This window comes from Tasmannia lanceolata, unplaced genomic scaffold (assembly GCF_043159265.1).
Source record: "Tasmannia lanceolata isolate RefF3 unplaced genomic scaffold, GAP_Taslan_0.1 ptg000013l, whole genome shotgun sequence".
In the NCBI taxonomy this organism is placed as follows: Eukaryota; Viridiplantae; Streptophyta; class Magnoliopsida; order Canellales; family Winteraceae; genus Tasmannia; species Tasmannia lanceolata.
Genome location: NW_027518690.1, coordinates 3,990,748 through 4,007,500, shown reverse-complemented (window position 1 = coordinate 4,007,500; position 16,753 = coordinate 3,990,748). Strand labels below are relative to the sequence as shown.

The 16,753-nt window shown below is 37.8% G+C and overlaps 2 protein-coding genes and 1 pseudogene across 2 annotated transcripts in view; 2 read left to right on the top strand and 1 right to left on the bottom strand.

Moving 5' to 3' along the window:
* The window catches only part of LOC143889548 (1,8-cineole synthase), a 2,710-nt gene extending 1,240 nt beyond the window's left edge, over positions 1–1,470 (bottom strand). The window contains exon 1 of the mRNA XM_077393796.1: positions 638–1,470. Within this exon, the coding sequence (XP_077249911.1) occupies positions 638–1,424 (787 nt within the window). The 5' untranslated portion in view covers positions 1,425–1,470. The remainder of the gene's footprint in view (positions 1–637) is intronic.
* LOC143890606 (uncharacterized) overlaps positions 1–16,753 on the top strand; it is a 32,881-nt gene that overhangs the window by 13,801 nt on the left and 2,327 nt on the right. Inside the window, exon 8 of the mRNA XM_077395314.1 lies at positions 16,658–16,719. Coding sequence (XP_077251429.1) covers positions 16,658–16,719 — 62 coding nt within the window. The remainder of the gene's footprint in view (positions 1–16,657; positions 16,720–16,753) is intronic.
* On the top strand, positions 13,093–13,201 carry LOC143891503 (U6 spliceosomal RNA; annotated as a pseudogene).

Genomic DNA, 16,753 nt, shown 5'->3' with positions numbered 1-16,753 from the left:
ATTTCTATATTTATATAGACGTGCTCATGAAGTCTAATTCTTTGTAGAGTGGGATCACTTCTTAGAATGATCCAAACCGTTCATTTGATGGGCTACAATGTAAATAGCCTGTATGCTGTAAGTCATCTCCAGAGGATGATTCTAACCCTCCGATCTACACTATAAAAAGTTGAAAAAAAAAAAAAAAAAAAAACATTGGACTTCACGCGCACACATCATATAAAATCTAGGTTTATTTGATGATAGTAATCAATGTGTTGTTGTATTATATGTGTCATGTGTGGCACGAGATTTAATATGGCTTCGCTTGAAGTCTCCATCCCTTATTTCTCAAAAAGTGCTGTAAGGGCACATACTTCATAGGATGATCCAAACCGTTCATTAGGCTATGCCCCATATATCATCTCCATATGATGATCCTGACCCTCCGATCTAACTGGGAACAGCATATTTTCAGCGCAGCCTTAATAATGAATGGTTTGATCATCCTACGAAGTGGGCTCCACTGTACCTTTTGAAACACCATATAAAAACCCAGTGCAGCATAATATGAAAGAAAATAGTCAGTGACGTCCGTGACACGGATGCGTCTTTCTAGTAGGTCGCATACACATACATATATCAATCAGAAGCTCACCTGAAACCCTAACGAGCCACTCTTGAAGCCGCGGCTCTGCAGAAAGAGCAAGCCGAGCAAAATTCGAAGACGAGCCCCACCTTAAAACGGCTTCATCCACCCCACCGCAATCAGCTAACTTCCGCGAGAGCCAAAGCAACTCGGCGGCTAACTTCTCAGCCGACTCACAACTTAGCCGGCTTCCCTCCTTCGAGCCGACCGAGTCACGTGCATACCGTACAGCTCGGTTATAAACTCGTGCAATCACTCGCTCTCCAAACCCACCGAGTTCATGTGACTCAGTCCCCCGTTCCGACTCAGCAACTTCAAGCCTATAAATCGTCTTCGAAAAAGCCAAACCGAGAGCCGTCCGATTAACCTCACCGTTCCCCTCTCGGACGTTATCATCCATTAGATTCTCTGCTAAACCCCTTAGAAGCTGATACTTCCGAGAACTGACAGGAACATCGGCAACGAGTGAGAGCAACTGAGTCAGAGCTCGGCCGATTCCAATCTCTTGACTCGGCCGATTCTCATCAAATTCAACCGAGTCAGGCCGAGTTAAGACTATAGAGAGGAAGGTAGAGACGAGTAGATGTAGACAAAAGAGGGCGAGGGCTATCGCAGCTCGGAGGAGTTGGAGAAGCTTGTAACGGTCCGATAAGTTTAAGTAAAGGTCCGATAAGTTTAAGGGGGATGATTTATCGGCCGGTACGAGGTGGGTCAGGAGGGGGAGCTTAGAGAAAAGAAGGGAGGCTATAGGAGCATAAGAAAATAGCATGGGGGACTGGTTTTTTGGTTTCTCCATGTTGGGTTTTTTCTTCTTTCTTTCTTTCTTGTTTTTGAGGCCTTTGTGAATTTGTTATGGTATTTAAGGTGTGGGTGTACGTGTAAACGAACCAATGGTTGGGAATTTGAAGGGAATATACGGTGTATGGTCTTTAAGCCGTCCTTTTTTAGAGTTTTTATTGGAAAAGAAGTCTTCTACTTTGCTTTATTTGCAAAAGGGGTCTTGTACTTTGAGAATTTGCAAATAGGGTGATGCCATGCCATTGTTGCCATCAGCCAAAATACCAAAGCTAGATGTTTTTGACTCCTTGAAAAGGACTAAAAGACCAGATACCCATGGAACTCGATGGAAAATTTTGAATCAAAGGTGTGGGAATATCATTTCTATATATACTAGAATTCTTATGCATGGGTGTAAATAAATGGGCCCATCCTATCAAAAGAAAATGCGAAATGATATTTCCCCCCTCTAACGAATAAAATCCCCCCAAGTTTTAAAGGGAAAGAAAAACGTTTTGGTTGCCGGAATTTTTTTGGTTCTTGGGATTTTTGTGGAACAAAAACTTCCTGGGAGATTGGTGGGAAAAAACCCTGGAAGTATCCCGGTAAAATAAAAATCCTATGTTTGGTTGACCGGACTATGGTGGGAAAGAATTGTTTAGTTGCTTGAACTGTTGAGAAGAGAAAAAAAAAAAAATCTTCTACAAGCTTATTTTTGGTTTCTGAGATTATTTTGGTTCTTGAGAGTTTTTTTTTCCTTCCTGCGGGGTTATTTTGGTTCCTGGGACTATTTTGGGCCCACCAACCAAACGTGGGTTTCCTGCAGAAATTCCACAAAAGTCCCAAGAATAAAAAAAATTGGGCAACCAAACGTAGCTGTGTAAAATTGTGGGCCCCACCCGATGCATGGGTTTGAAAGGAGTTGGTGGGACCCACCCTAGTCAAAACATATAACTAAGCTCCACAAGTATTTTGGACTTTTTACATGGTAATTTTCATCTTTTCACAATTAATGACATTTTGGTCTTTTATGAGTCAGAAAAATCTATCATGGGCATTTTGATCACAAATTAATGGCATGAACTTATTTGCAAAATTCACTCGAAGGCGGTGATTCTATTTGTAAATTGTCAAACTAGAAGACATCTTTAGCAAAACCCCTTTTTGCAATAATAGGAGAGATGATATTGGCACTCATAAAGCCTGTACATATATACACATTACAAGAATCAATTAAATCCCTAAATTCTGGGATCTACAAGGAAAGAAAAAAAATGAAAAATAAAATTTCTAAATACATAATACACACATAACGGCTTTTCAATATTACTGTTTCCAATATTGGCGAGCATGCTAATGTTGCGCGATGACCTTCCAATATTGGCTAGCTTGCCAATGTTGTTGTTGCCAATAATAAGCGGGGAGTGATAAATCAAGCCCCAAATATCTTAAATCGACCCCTATGTGTCTTTCTCTCTGGTTAAATCAACCCCCAAATATCTTAAAGGGAAGTGATATTTACGCCCCTTTTCATCACCAGGGACACCCAGAGTGAGTGTATCAATGGCAAAAAGGGGGCTCATGTACTTTATGTCAGAAAAATGGAGAGGCTTTGATTGCAAAGTACACTGGCAAATGGGTGTCCCTGGTGATAAAAGGGGCGTAAATATCATTTCCCTATCTTAAATCGTCCCCCTATGTGTCTTTCTCTCTCTAGCTAGAGAGAGAGAGAGAGAAAGACACATAGGGGTCGATTTAAGATATTTGGGGGTCGAATTATCACTGCCCTAATAAGCTTTTCAAAATGCTTTCCTTACTAATATTGCTGGACACAATGTTTCCAATTTACGGCCCTTGATATTTGATCCAACAATAGCCACTTAGAAATGGCAAATGACGGAGAGCGTGTTCTCTTTCTAATATGACAACAGACAGGGGCTTATATTGAACTAGTAAAAAACCCGTGGGATGCGGGCCGACAAAGAACTGTACGGACCACGTCATATGTTATCTAAACCGTCCATGTGATGGAACACAACATAAATAGGTTGTGCCCCATTAATCATTTCCATAGGCCGATCCTAGCCCTCCAATCTATAGATGTTTCCATAATTCCTCTTATCTTAAATCGGATGGTCAAGATCACCCTATAGTTTTTTAATTAAAAAACCATAAAGGAGGGGGGTAAGATCGAAATTATAGGGCTTTAATGGGTGCCTTTGTTAAAAGCATAAAGGAGGGGGTAGGATTGAAATTATATGATTCAATGGGTGCCTTTGTTAAAAGCATAAGGTGGGGGTTGAAATTATATGAGTTGAATGGGTGCACTTGTTCAAAAAATGTGACGTGTAATTCTCATGTGATTTTTAAAAAAAATGGAAAAAACTCTCTTCTTTTCATCCCAGCTTATTGAATAAGATTCGTGTTGAAATTGCACCGAGGAAAATGACAAAACTAGCCTTCAAGGAAATGACCACAATACCCCCGTTAGAATGTATAACTGCTGTGTGAAAGAAAAGAAGATAGAGGAGTTGAATTGTCTTCGTTCAAACGAAATGACCTCCATACCTAGCAACCTCTAGAAGCCCAACACAAACACAAACAAAACCCTGTCATTCTGCAGGGGATCAAGGCGTCTTTTCGGCAAAAGATGGTACACCGTACACTGAAAAATTGATTCAAAATCTAATGAATATTTTGGATTGGCTCCAGCCGCCGGTTGGCGCCGAACTTGCTTGCATTTATTTGAAAACTTTACTTTCCGTTTTTATTTTCGGAGCCGAATTTAGTTTTCATAGTGTTTTACCTGTTTTTTTACAGGTAAGCTACCGTAAAATAGAAGGAAACAAGGAGATTGCTTGTTAGGTAAGTCCCGTACAATCTCCACCCGAGCCCATGTGTATGGTGGGGCCCAATATTGTACACTTCATGTGTTTGATTGGGTGGGCCCATTTTTTCACATCCACGCGTAAGAAAGCTATTTAGAAATGATATTCCCACACCTTTTGATTCGAAACTTATCATCAACTCTGTCACGAGTACTTTGGTTTTTTTACCGGGTAATATTTTGCCTTCTCATGTATAAGGATATTTTGGTCTCTTTCAATGAGTACAAAAAACAGGGAGAAAAGTACAGAATGTGTGTATTTTTAAAAAATAATTACGGATTTAGGGTCCCTTTTAAAACAAGCATCAAACAAGCGATTCTTCAAAATGGGGTGAGAAAAAGACCCTGATACCCTTCTGACATGATGAGAGTCCTCATATGTTGCCCTTCCTGATGGATGAGAACGTCAATCGTTATCTTTAAAAGAGGATGATGAGTAAATCAATGCAGCTGGAGTGAAAATATCATAAAAAAATATTAAAGTTGCTCACTTTTCAAGTCAAATCATGTACGTCTCTTTTGGCTTAGAACGGCGGCGTTATTGAACATTTTATTATTTCCCACATCTCTTTTGGCTTAGAACGCCGTCGGATTCTTGAGTACGCTGCCGGAATATCAAGTACACCACTGGATTCTAGAGTACGCCGTCGGAATATCGAGTACGCTGTCGGATTTTCTAGGTTCAAACATGTGTTCCAAACGTATCGAGTACGCCGCCGGATTCTAGAGAATACCACCCAGAATATCAAGGGGTACGCCGGCGGAAATATGGTGTAAGTGGAAATAGAGTGTATCCGGTGGAATCTCATATAGAGAGGTGGTATTATTAGAAGACGCCGTCATTCCCATATTGATGTCTACGTGTCGTGGATTCGACCGTCTATGCATATTGACGACAATCAAGATTTAAACGAACCCAATGGACTCTGAGTTCAAAGAAAGATTTCAAATCCAAACCAAACCAGTTTTGAATCGAGGCGCTAGCGTTCTAAAAAGTCTCTCAACATGTGTCAAGCATTCATCCATCTCTAGTTATTTCCGACCTCCAAGATAGAAATGAACCCAAGGTTCTGTCGATTCAAATACACATTTAGACGAACCAAAAGAAGCCTTGTAAAGCGCGCCAATTTAATGGGCAGTAATGAAAAAAGAGATTTTTGTTAATGTCAGAAGGGTATCAGGGTCTTTTTTCCATCCGATTTTGAAAAATCACCCGTGTTTGATGCTTCTTTTAAAAGGTACCCAAAATCCGTAATTTTTTTTTCGAAATTAACTAGATTCCGTACTTTTCTAAAAAATAAATGGTGTCTTGGTTATAAATTGATGACATGACTTGAATTGCAAAATTCAGTCAAACGTGATGCCTCTATTTGCAAATTTTCAGGCTGGTAGACATCTTTTTTTTTAATGAGATAAAATTATAAAAGATAAAAATCGAGAGCTTAAATTTATAAGTTCAGTATCCAAACAATCACTATTTAGATCTAAAGGAAATGATATATTCACCCCTTTCTCTTCCAGGGTCCCACGTAACCCCGATATGATGGAGACCATTGATTTCAGAGGATCTTCGTGAAATGATGCATATGATCTTGGTCAGCTTAAATTTATAAGTTCACTACCCAAACGATTATTGTTAAAATGTCTGAGGAATGATAGATTGAAGGGCGCCCTCACAAAAAACCAGATACAAGGGCACTTCTATTGGTCCTTAACAACAAAGTACATTTATTGTTCATTAAATTTTGAATTGGTCAACGTCATTTACATATTTTTCTCAGCCATTATAACTGGTTTTTTGGGTCCCACAAAATACAGATATGATAGAGACCATTGATTTCGGGGGATTCTCTTGAGATATGATCCTGTTAGGATGTCTCATCCGTTAGATCAACACTAACAAAGATTAATGGTTTAGATTCTACATGGCATGGCGTGCTCTTGAAGACTCCTTATTGATGAAGGTTCTAGGATCATCCAATTATGGTTAGACTATGGATTTGATTATGTACATGTGAAATGCATGCATTGCGCGGTAAGACCTTGAATTTGGGTAAGAAGATGGCCAAATTTATTTATTTATTTTTTTCCTTTTTACGTAGCTAAGTTTTCTTCATTTTAGGAGATTTTGTTGTTGAGTGCACTATATATATGCGTATATTTAAACCATATTATAATAGAGAAAACATTTCCTACACACTTGTGTAGGTAAGTTACCTACACACTAGCTTAAAATACACTGGGGGCCCACATTGTTTGGGTGATCCAAACCATTCATTTGAATGGTCCTCACAGAGATAGGGTGTCCAAAAAAAATCAGATCCTTAGGATCATCCCAACCCTACGATTTGCGGAGAAAAAATGGACGTGTATAAACCTTCACAAATTATTCCATTTTTTGCCTCCATAGTTTGAATGGTTGGGATGATCCTATGGATCTGATTTTTTGTGGACACCCTATCTATGTGAGGACCATTCAAATGAATGGTTTGGATCACCCAAACAATGTGGGCCCCCACTGTATTTTAAGGTAGTGTGTAGGTAACTTACCTACATAAGTGTGTAGGAAATGTTTTCTCATTATCATATGATATTATTTGATTTGTAAGGATATTTAATAACTACTGAGAAATTTGCATTTATAAGGCATATATAACAACTACAGAGGAACTTACATTTATAAAATATTGTCCTTCCCCCCCCCCCCTCTCTCTCTCTCTTAACGGTTTCTGTGAGAATGGTTCACTGCTTGAGGATAAATTCACTCATTGTAAGGTTTTCTTTGCCTTTAAAACTTAATGAATAACTTTAAAGGGGGATTTTATCCATCAGAGGGGGGAAATAATCAGTCCCAATATTTAGTAGCAACTTTGAGAGAACATTTCCTACATACTTGTGTAGGTAAGTTACCTACACACTACCTTAAAATACAGTGGGGGCCCACATTGTTTGGGTGATCCAAACCATTCATGTGAATGGTCCTCACATAGATAGGGTGTCCACAAAAAATCAGATCCATAGGATCATCCCAACCCTATGATTTGTGGAGGTAAAATGGATGTGTATAAACCTTCACAAATTAGTCCATTTTTTGCCTCCATAGTTTGAATGGTTAGGATGATCCTATGGATCTATTTTTTGTGGACACCCTATCTATGTGAGGACCATTCAAATGAATGGTTTGGATCACCCAAACAATGTGGCCCCCCACTGTATTTTAAGGTAGTGTGTAGGTAACTTATATACACAAGTGTGTAGGAAATGTTCTCTCAGCAACTTTACACTTATAAAGAATTTAATAGACGTACATAAATTTAAGTATATAAGGTTTTAAATAACATGTGGGCTTCTAATGGTACACAAACCTTTTCTCACTGTGTATAGTATGGATTTGTCCGATATTTTTCGAGAATCGAAGTACATGAAACCATATATCTTAACAGAAAAAAGTTGTATATAAATTTAGTGATTCATGCAAAAATGATGTGCTTTTATGATTAAGTTTTTATGAGATAAAAATAGAGATGGCAAATCGAGAGCCGTGTGCAACTCAGGTTAATTTTTGGGAATTCGGATTGAGCTTTTACCATAAAATTGGGTCGGGTTTGGGTTGAATCCGATTCATTTTTTAGCAAAAGCTAAACCCAACCCGACCCAAGTTAGCCCCATTGCACATGAAAGCCCCATCTATAATGTCAATACCAATGAAAGTCTACAATTTAGCTTCTCTTGGCGAATGCCTAAAGATGCCTAGAATCATCCAATTATGATGGGGCCAGCTAAAAATGAGGTAGATTTAAAAGAAATTTACATTTATAATGTAATTAATAGTTACAAAGAAAATTATGTTTGTAAGATATTCAATAGCTATGAAAAATTTACATTTATAAGTATTTAATCTCTCTGAATACATTCAAAAAATTAGAGAAATACAAAAAATATTAGCATAAGGATGACACGCACACATCGAAAAGTAATTAGTAATTAGTAATTAGGAGAATCACATATGATTATCATTAATAAAGACAAGGGTCTTTTCAAATCCTAGCTTACCTAACAAAAAATGAAAACAAAAGTCCCTAAAGTTATATTAATCCCGTTTATTGTTACATGGTACTCTGGTTGTGACTAATGAGAATTACCCTTTTTCCATATGTTTATGTTATTACCTACCGTCTACCATGCGTGGTTTTATTATAACTAATATTTTCGCATCTTCGCTTTTCCATGAAAGTGGAAGGTTGAGAATTACTCTCGTTACATATGTTATTTTATTATTATATTTCTCATATCTTTGGATACCTTTAGAAATTATTTGCATATATTAATTTTAGGGAAATGTTATCAGCACTACTGTATTTTGATGAGGGCACTCTCACTTTATTAAAAGTACGGTATGGCCCGCACCATAGGATGATCCAAACCGTCCATTAGATGGGCAACAGCCTAAATAGGTTGTGCCCCAAAAATTATTTTCATATGTTGATCCTAACCCTCGATCTATAGAGGGTTAGGATCAACACTCTAACAATCAGATCGGAGGGTTATGATCAACCTATGGAAATGATTTTTAGGGCACAACTTATTTAGGCTTTGGCCCATCTAATGGACGGTTTGGATCATCCTATGGCGGGCCATACCGTACTTTTAATAAAGTGAGGAGTGCCCTCATCAAAACACAGTAGTGCTGATAACATTTCCCTAATTTTATATGCATATAATCTTATATGAAACTAATGGTTATAATAATTTTCAAATAAGATTAACTAAAAATAATCTTATTTTCAAGTACGTACTTCTTTTGGCAGTATCTAAAGAGACCAATGGCCTCCTTGTTGAGAGTCATCGCCGACTTGTCTACACAAGTGCCGGACGGGACCGACATGGCGCGGTGCGGATGTGTGCGGATGCGACGCGGTGTGGCTGTGCATGCCCATATGTGATTGTCCTAGTTGAACTAGAAATCGGTAATTCTAGAGAGTTAGGATTAGTTTCTAATTTGAGTGGTTGCGTTAGATTAGGATCGGTGGTTTTGTGGTTTTCTTTGGTTAGAGTCATAGTTGGTTAGAATTTTGTTAGAATTGAATAGTCAAAGAAGAGTTATTTGAAACGTGAGATCATGTGGCTGTTCTGGTAGATCTAGGATAGGTTGAATCCTATTGGGATTGTGATGTTTATTTTATAAATTGGGTGTAGTGCAAGACATGTCTGTGTGTGGAGATAACGAGTTGCAAACTGTAACACCGAGAGAGTGAAAAACTATGTGAGTCATGCGTACACAGAAAAGAGAGTGTATTGCACATGTGAGAGTAAATTCGTTAGTCCCCGTTTGGTTGCTAGTAAAATTTTTGTCCTAAGAAGTTTTAGTTAAATTTTGGTCTCATCCCATGTTTGGTTGCCTTTTAGCACTAGAATTTTTTTAATCCCACTCTTGTAATGATTGCTTGTGTGGTGAATTGTTTTAATCCCACTCTTGTACTGATTGCCTTTTCATCCCATCCCAAAATAATCCCAGGAACAAAAAATAAGCTTGAGAAAAAAATCTACATAGTGTTTTCGTTACAAATTGATGTAATGACCTGATTTGCAAAATTCACTCAAACGTGATGCCTCTATTTGCAAATTTTCAAACTGGAAGACGTATTTTTGCAAATAAAGCAAAGTAGAAGACTTCTTTTGCAAAAACCCCTATTATTTTTAATAGGAGGACTGCTAAGCTCACGGGGGCCCTTGTAAAAATGGACTGAAAGGGTGCACCCATTGGCTACAAGTCACCAAAGTGCATTTAATACTCTTTGGCTTCAAGCCATCATATGCATTTAATACTCTTTGACTTGCAGCCATCATAACTGACTTGCAGCCATCATAACTGCACGATGGTGAACAGGGGTGTAAACGAGCCGAGCCGAGCCGAGCTTGGCCAGGCTTGGGTCTGCTCGTTAAGCTCAAAAGCTCGGCTCGGCTCGGTCAGGCTCGGCCAAGCTCGCGAGCCTTATCGAGCTCGGGTTATATTAAATTCACACCCCTCATCTTCCCTGGACAGCCCTATCTAGTGTAATTTGACTACTCTTTTTACACTACGGGGATGGTCCAAGTAACAAATTGGGTTCCAAAAAAGAAGTGACATATTTTGCCTCCCCCTTTCACTCCCTAGACAACCCTTTTAGTGTGTGTGTGTGTGTGTCTATATATATATATATATATATATATATATATATATATTAAATTCTTAACGAGCTGGCCGGCTCGGCTCGGCTCGGCTCGGCTCGTTAAGGATTCGAGCCGAGCTCGAGTGAGCTTCCGAGCCCGAGCCAAAATTGACACCCTTAATGGTGAATTGTAGCCAATGTGGGTGCCCTTTTAGTTCTTTTTTGCAAGCCACCCGTGAATTTAGCATTCCTCTTTTATTAGATAAAGGGCGGCCCCGTGCACGAGGCTCCTACCATTGCGGGGTTTGGGGAAGGCTAGATGTATGCAGCCTTACCCCTGCAAGAGGTTGTTTTCGTGACTCAACCCGTGACCACCCCGTGACCACCAGGCCACAATGGAGCAACCTTACTGTTGCACCAAGGCTCACCCTCTTCCTCTTTTATTAGATATACCCTTTTATTTCAAGCGGCTGTTACAATTCCGAGTGAGCAGTAATGAAGCAAATGAAACACGTCAGAAGGAATAAGAGTGGGTGTATCTGAGGAAAAAGGGAGTGTAAATTCTTTTTTTTTTTTTTTTTACACTTTGATTGTAATATAGGGGACTGATTTCCTCACTACCCTACTGTGGGCACAACTTTGTTTTATACTTTCAAAATTAACTTTTCACATACTCAAGATGCAATTAACAACATCCAATCGTAAAAGTATATATAAAAAAAAACCAAGTAGTGCCATCATCAACATCTGATAGTGGAGACATAAGTAGCCATCACTATACCAAGAAATATGAAAATATATGCTTTTGTGACAAAATTTTAATGAGATAAAATTATAATCAACTCAACTAAGCCTTTGTCGCAAACTAGTTGGGGTCGGCTTAAATTATAAATAATAAAAATCGAAAGCTTAAATTTCTCTATCCAAACAATCATTGTTAAGATGTAAGGGAATTGATATATTCACCCCTTTTTCTTCCTCCATTGATTTCAGAGGATCCTCATGAAATGATGTATATGATCTTGGTCAGCTTAAATTTATAAGTTCACTGCCCAAACGATTATTGTTAAAATGTATGAGGAATGATAGGTTGAAGGGCGCCCTTGCAAGGCACTCCTATTGGTCCTTAACAACAAAGCACATTTTTTGTTCATTAAATTTTAAATTGGTCAATGTCATTTACATATTTTTCTCTGCCCTGATAAATGCACTTTGTTGTAAGAACCAATGGGGGCGCCCTTGTAACTGGTTTTTTGCAAGGGCGCCATTCAGTCTATCATTCCCCAAATTGTAATCACAATTATAAAAATTAGGTCCCACAAAATACTGATATGATAGAGACCATTGTTTCGGGGGATTATCGTGAGATGACCTAATTGATCCTGTTAGGATGTCTGATCCGTAAGATTAACACTAATAAAAATTAATGGTTTAGATTCTACATGGCATGGCGTGCTCTTAAAGACTCCTTATTGATGAAGGCTCTAGGATCATCCAATTATGGTTAGACTATGGATTTGATTATGTACATGTGAAATGCATGCATTGCGCGATAAGACCTTGAATTCGGGCAAGAAGATAGTCAAAACTTTTTTTATTTTCCTTTTTACGTAGCTAAGTTTTCTTCATTTTAGGAGATTTTGTTGTTGAGTGCACTATATGCATATATTTAAACCATATGATAATATGATATTATTTGATACGTAAGGATATTTAATAACTACAGAGAAATTTGGGCAAGAAGACAGTAAAAAATTATGTACATGTGAAATGCATGGCGCGATAAGACCTTGGATTTGGGCAAGAAGATAGTAAAAAATTTTATTTTTCATTTTACGTAGCTAAGTTTCTTTTATTTTAGGAGATTTTGTTGTTGAGTGCACTATATGCATATATTTAAGACATATTATACTCAACTCAACTTAACTCAACAAAGCCTTTGTCCCAATCTAGTTGGGGTCGGCTAAATGAATCCTTTAAACCATATTATAATATCATATTATTTGATATGTAAGATATTTAATAACTACAGAGAAATTTGCATTTATAATAAATAGCTTTACACTTATAAAGTATTTAATAGATGTATGGAGATTTAAATTTATAAGGTTTTAAATAACTTGGGGGCTTCTCATGGTACACAAAACTTTTCTCATTGTGTATAGTATGGATTTGTCCGATATTTTTCGAGAATCTAAGTACATCAAACCATATCTAAACAGGAAAAAGTTGTATTTAGATTTAGCGATTCTTGCAAAAACGATGTGCTTTTATGATTCAGGTTTTATGAGATAAAAATAGAGATGGCAAACCCAGAGCCGTGTGCAACTCAGGTTAATTTTTGGGAATTCGGATTGAGTTTTTACCATAAAATTGGGCCGGGTTTGGGTTGAATCCAATTCATTTTTTAGCAAAAGCTAAACCCAACCCAACCCAAGTTCTCAATACCGATGAAAGTCAACAATTAAGCTTCTCTTCACGAATGCCTAAAGACGCCTTGTTGATCAAGGTTCTAGAATTATCCAATTATGATGGGGCCAACTAAAATGAGCTAGATTTAAAAGAAATTTACATTTATAATGTAATTAATAGTTACAAAGAAAATTATGTTTGAAAGATATTCAATAGCTATGAAAAATTTACATTTATAAGTATTTAATCTCTCTGGATACATTCAAAAAATTAGAGAAATACAAAAAATATTAGCACGGGTCCTGCATAAGGATGACATGCACACATCGAAAAGTAATTAGTAATTAATAAGAGAATCTATATTCATAAGGAGTAGGGCTGCAACTCGAGCCGGGTTTTACCCGACCCTCATCGACCCGATCCGAAAATAGCCTGGGTGGGGTTCAGGTTTCATGGGTTTCGGGTCGAGCCGGGTTGAGCATTCAAAAGCCCGCATGAATCTCGGGTCGAGCCGGGTTTGAAGGGGCCCGACCCGACCTGACCCGACCCGAGTTACATAAGTTATAGTATGTACATTTTTTTCTATTGTTAGTTAAAAGTTAATAGTGAAAACCCACGCACCCACTGTTATTGTATGTGAGTGTAATTTCTGCTTCTATGAGTTGAGTTGATTCAACATTGTTTGATTGTAATTACAACATTGTTTGATTACAGCATTGTTTGATTCAAGTGTAATGTGAGTGTAATTTCTGCTTCTATGAGTTGAGTTGCCTTGCCAAACAAGAATTTTCCTTAAAAAATTGCGTCAACATGAAAAAACCCGACCCGACCCGAGATTTATCATGGGTAGGGCCGGGTTTGGGAATCGTGGGTTTTTCGAAAAAAAATCCGACCCGACCCGAACCGAGATATTTCTCGGGTAGGGTTGGGTTTTCCAAAACCCGACCCGCCCGACCCGAGTTGCAGCCCTAATAAGGAGGTTTTAATTCGTCATTGCCGCACAAGTTTTTCCATTATATAGTATATATTAGTTTGGATTTATTTGAGAAGTTTAATTACTTTATGATTATCAATAATAAAGACAGGGGTCTTGTCAAATCTTTGCTTACGTAACGAAAAATGAAAACAAAAGTCCATAAAGTTATATTAATCCCGTTTGTTCTTACATGTATTCTAGGTGTGACTAATGAGAATTACACTTGTTCCATATGTTTAGGTAATTACCTACCCTAGTTGTGACTGATGAGAATTACCCTTGTTCCATTTGTTTATGTTATTACCTACGGTCTACCACGCGTGGTTTTATAACTAATATTTTCGCATCTTCTCTTTTCCATGAAAGCAAAAGTGTTATTTTATTATTATATTTCTCCTTTCGCTGTCTTTGGATACCTCTAGAAATTATTTGCATATAATCCTGTGTGTAAATATTTTTGAAGTAAAACATAATTTTAGTAATAATTGTAGGGCAATGATTTTTTCGCCACCCTGTAGGATTATGCGCCCCCGTTTTAACGTGAAAAAACATTAAAGTCAGCCCACAGTTCACCGTTAAAAGTGGGGCGCAAATCCTACTGGGGGCGAAAAATCCATCTCCCAAATTATGATAGTTTAATAAATGGGATTTGCTAGCATCCATCGAATGCATTTCGCGGCTTATGGTAGGATTATGGTCTGTTGCATCTGACAGCAGCCACAAAAGCTCAATTTTGCAAAAAACCATTTCGCGGCTTACTTTTGCAGGAGAGAACAACCACCTCAGATGAATTAAATGAATAAGACAGAATCTGCTAAAGAGTGAGCCTATGTGGCTGTTCTATCATGCAAAAGTGTCGTTTGGTTCTTAGGTTCCTATCTACTCAAAGATTTTCGAGGCACACTTGAAAGGGTTCATCTTCGGTTGCTTGTTATTTTGGACAATAATTACATTATTCATGTAATATATAGTTACGTGATTTGGAGGCCAACCCGGTCACTGGCAATTTAGAGATTGATAGTTAAGTAAATGATTAAATAAGTAATCGGATGATCGATTGTTCTAGGCATCTCTAAAGTGGATTCCTCGAGATGACACCGAAATATGAAGGATAGCTCCCGAAACATGTTTTTAACGAAATAAAAAGCTTTATCTAGAGGAAATTGATAGTTCCAACCCATTGTTTTTTAGCATTTTTCACCCATTGTTTCTTTCAAGCGTAAAATGGTTGTTAAACAAATTTTATGCCTAAGGCTGTGTTTCTTTCCATGTAAAATGGGCGTAATATGCCCCTTCTGATTACTAGGGACACCCAGCGCCAGGGTATCAACGACTAAAGGGGGGCTAATGTACTTGACGTCAGAAAAATTCAATGGGTATGATTGCCCGTACACTGGCGCCGGGTGTCCCTGATGATCAAAAGGGGCGTAAATATCACTTCCCTTTCTTTTATACCCATTTTAGGTAGAAAAAACGGAGCCTTCTAGAAAATTATATATGCAAGCCCTTTACCAGCATTTTTAGGAAAAATCAAACAAAAGGAGGTAGAAAATGCAATCTTTTTTTTTAAAACAAAAGAAAGTTGGTGAAAATGCTGCGAAAGGGAGTGGAAATATCACTTTCCATTCTCCTTCAAGAAAAGACCAGGTGGCTTTTAATAAAAGACAAACAAAAAGAGGGTGAATATATCATTTTCCTTCTTTAAATACACAATATGCCCTGCATCTTTCACCAATGGTAAACAAAGCAAACGTGAGATGATGTACAATACAAGAATCTCTTAGAAAAGAGTTTTACGATTTTTATATGGTGTAAGCGCCTATAGTCCAGTATTTTTCAAAAAAGAACCGTCCATTTGATGGGCGACAAAGTAAATATGTTGTGCCCCAAAAATCATTTGCATATGATGATTCCTCTACATATCGTAGGGCAGAATCATCATATGGAAATGATTTTTTCGGGCACAAACACAACCTATTTACATTGTGGCCAATCAAATGAATGGTTCGGATCATCCTATGGGGTAAGCCATCCAGTACTCTTTTGAAAAATACTGGACTATATGGGCTTACACAACTAAGGCGAAGTTTCCAGTATCATCCGGTATGGTCTTGTTAAAAAAAAAAAAAAAAAACCAGATTTGGGTTATCCTTTCCTATTTTTTGTTTAATCTTTCTTTTATTTTTAGGTGGTTTAGTTAAAAAGATGAGATTTGCTAGATAATTTCCCGGAAAGTAATTTTGGACAGCCAAACAGCTCACTTTTCCGCGGATTTTTGTGAGACTGTACGATGCCGTACCACGGTCTAACTGTCGCAGAAAAGCCAGGAAATCTGACACTACGAGTTGATACGTGGCAATTACTTTAAGAAGACTCCAACCATGAAATCACGTGTAAACGGACAAAACTTAAAAAGTCGATAATACCCTCTAGTTTTGGCAAACTGCTGCCCGTAAGAGAGTTGCACGAATAAGGGTAAAATTGGAATTTAAAACTATCTCATACCTTCCAAATCTTTTATATCTTGTACCATGCGCGCGTACGTTCCAGTTCTAATCTTCATCTATTTCTTACTTAGTTATTTTACCTCTCGATCACGAAATCTTATCATCCCAATGATAATGGTTAAAGGATCTCCCAATGATAATGGTTAACCTTGGAATCATGTGTTCTGCTTTTTGGCCTCTTTTTGTAGACTCATAAAATCTGTTTTTCATCCAGGGGCAATGTAGAGAATTGTAGAAGAGATTGGGAATTCAGGGAAAGAATTGAAAGAGAAAAATGAAAGGGAAAACATCTCTGTTGGATTCAAAAGGAAACATATCCAGTATCTGAAATGGCAAAGTTGAAATGCTTCCCCACACTGGTCGGGAAGAAGAAGAAATCCAAGGTGAGACATTAGTTGGGTTATGATATTTCTGATT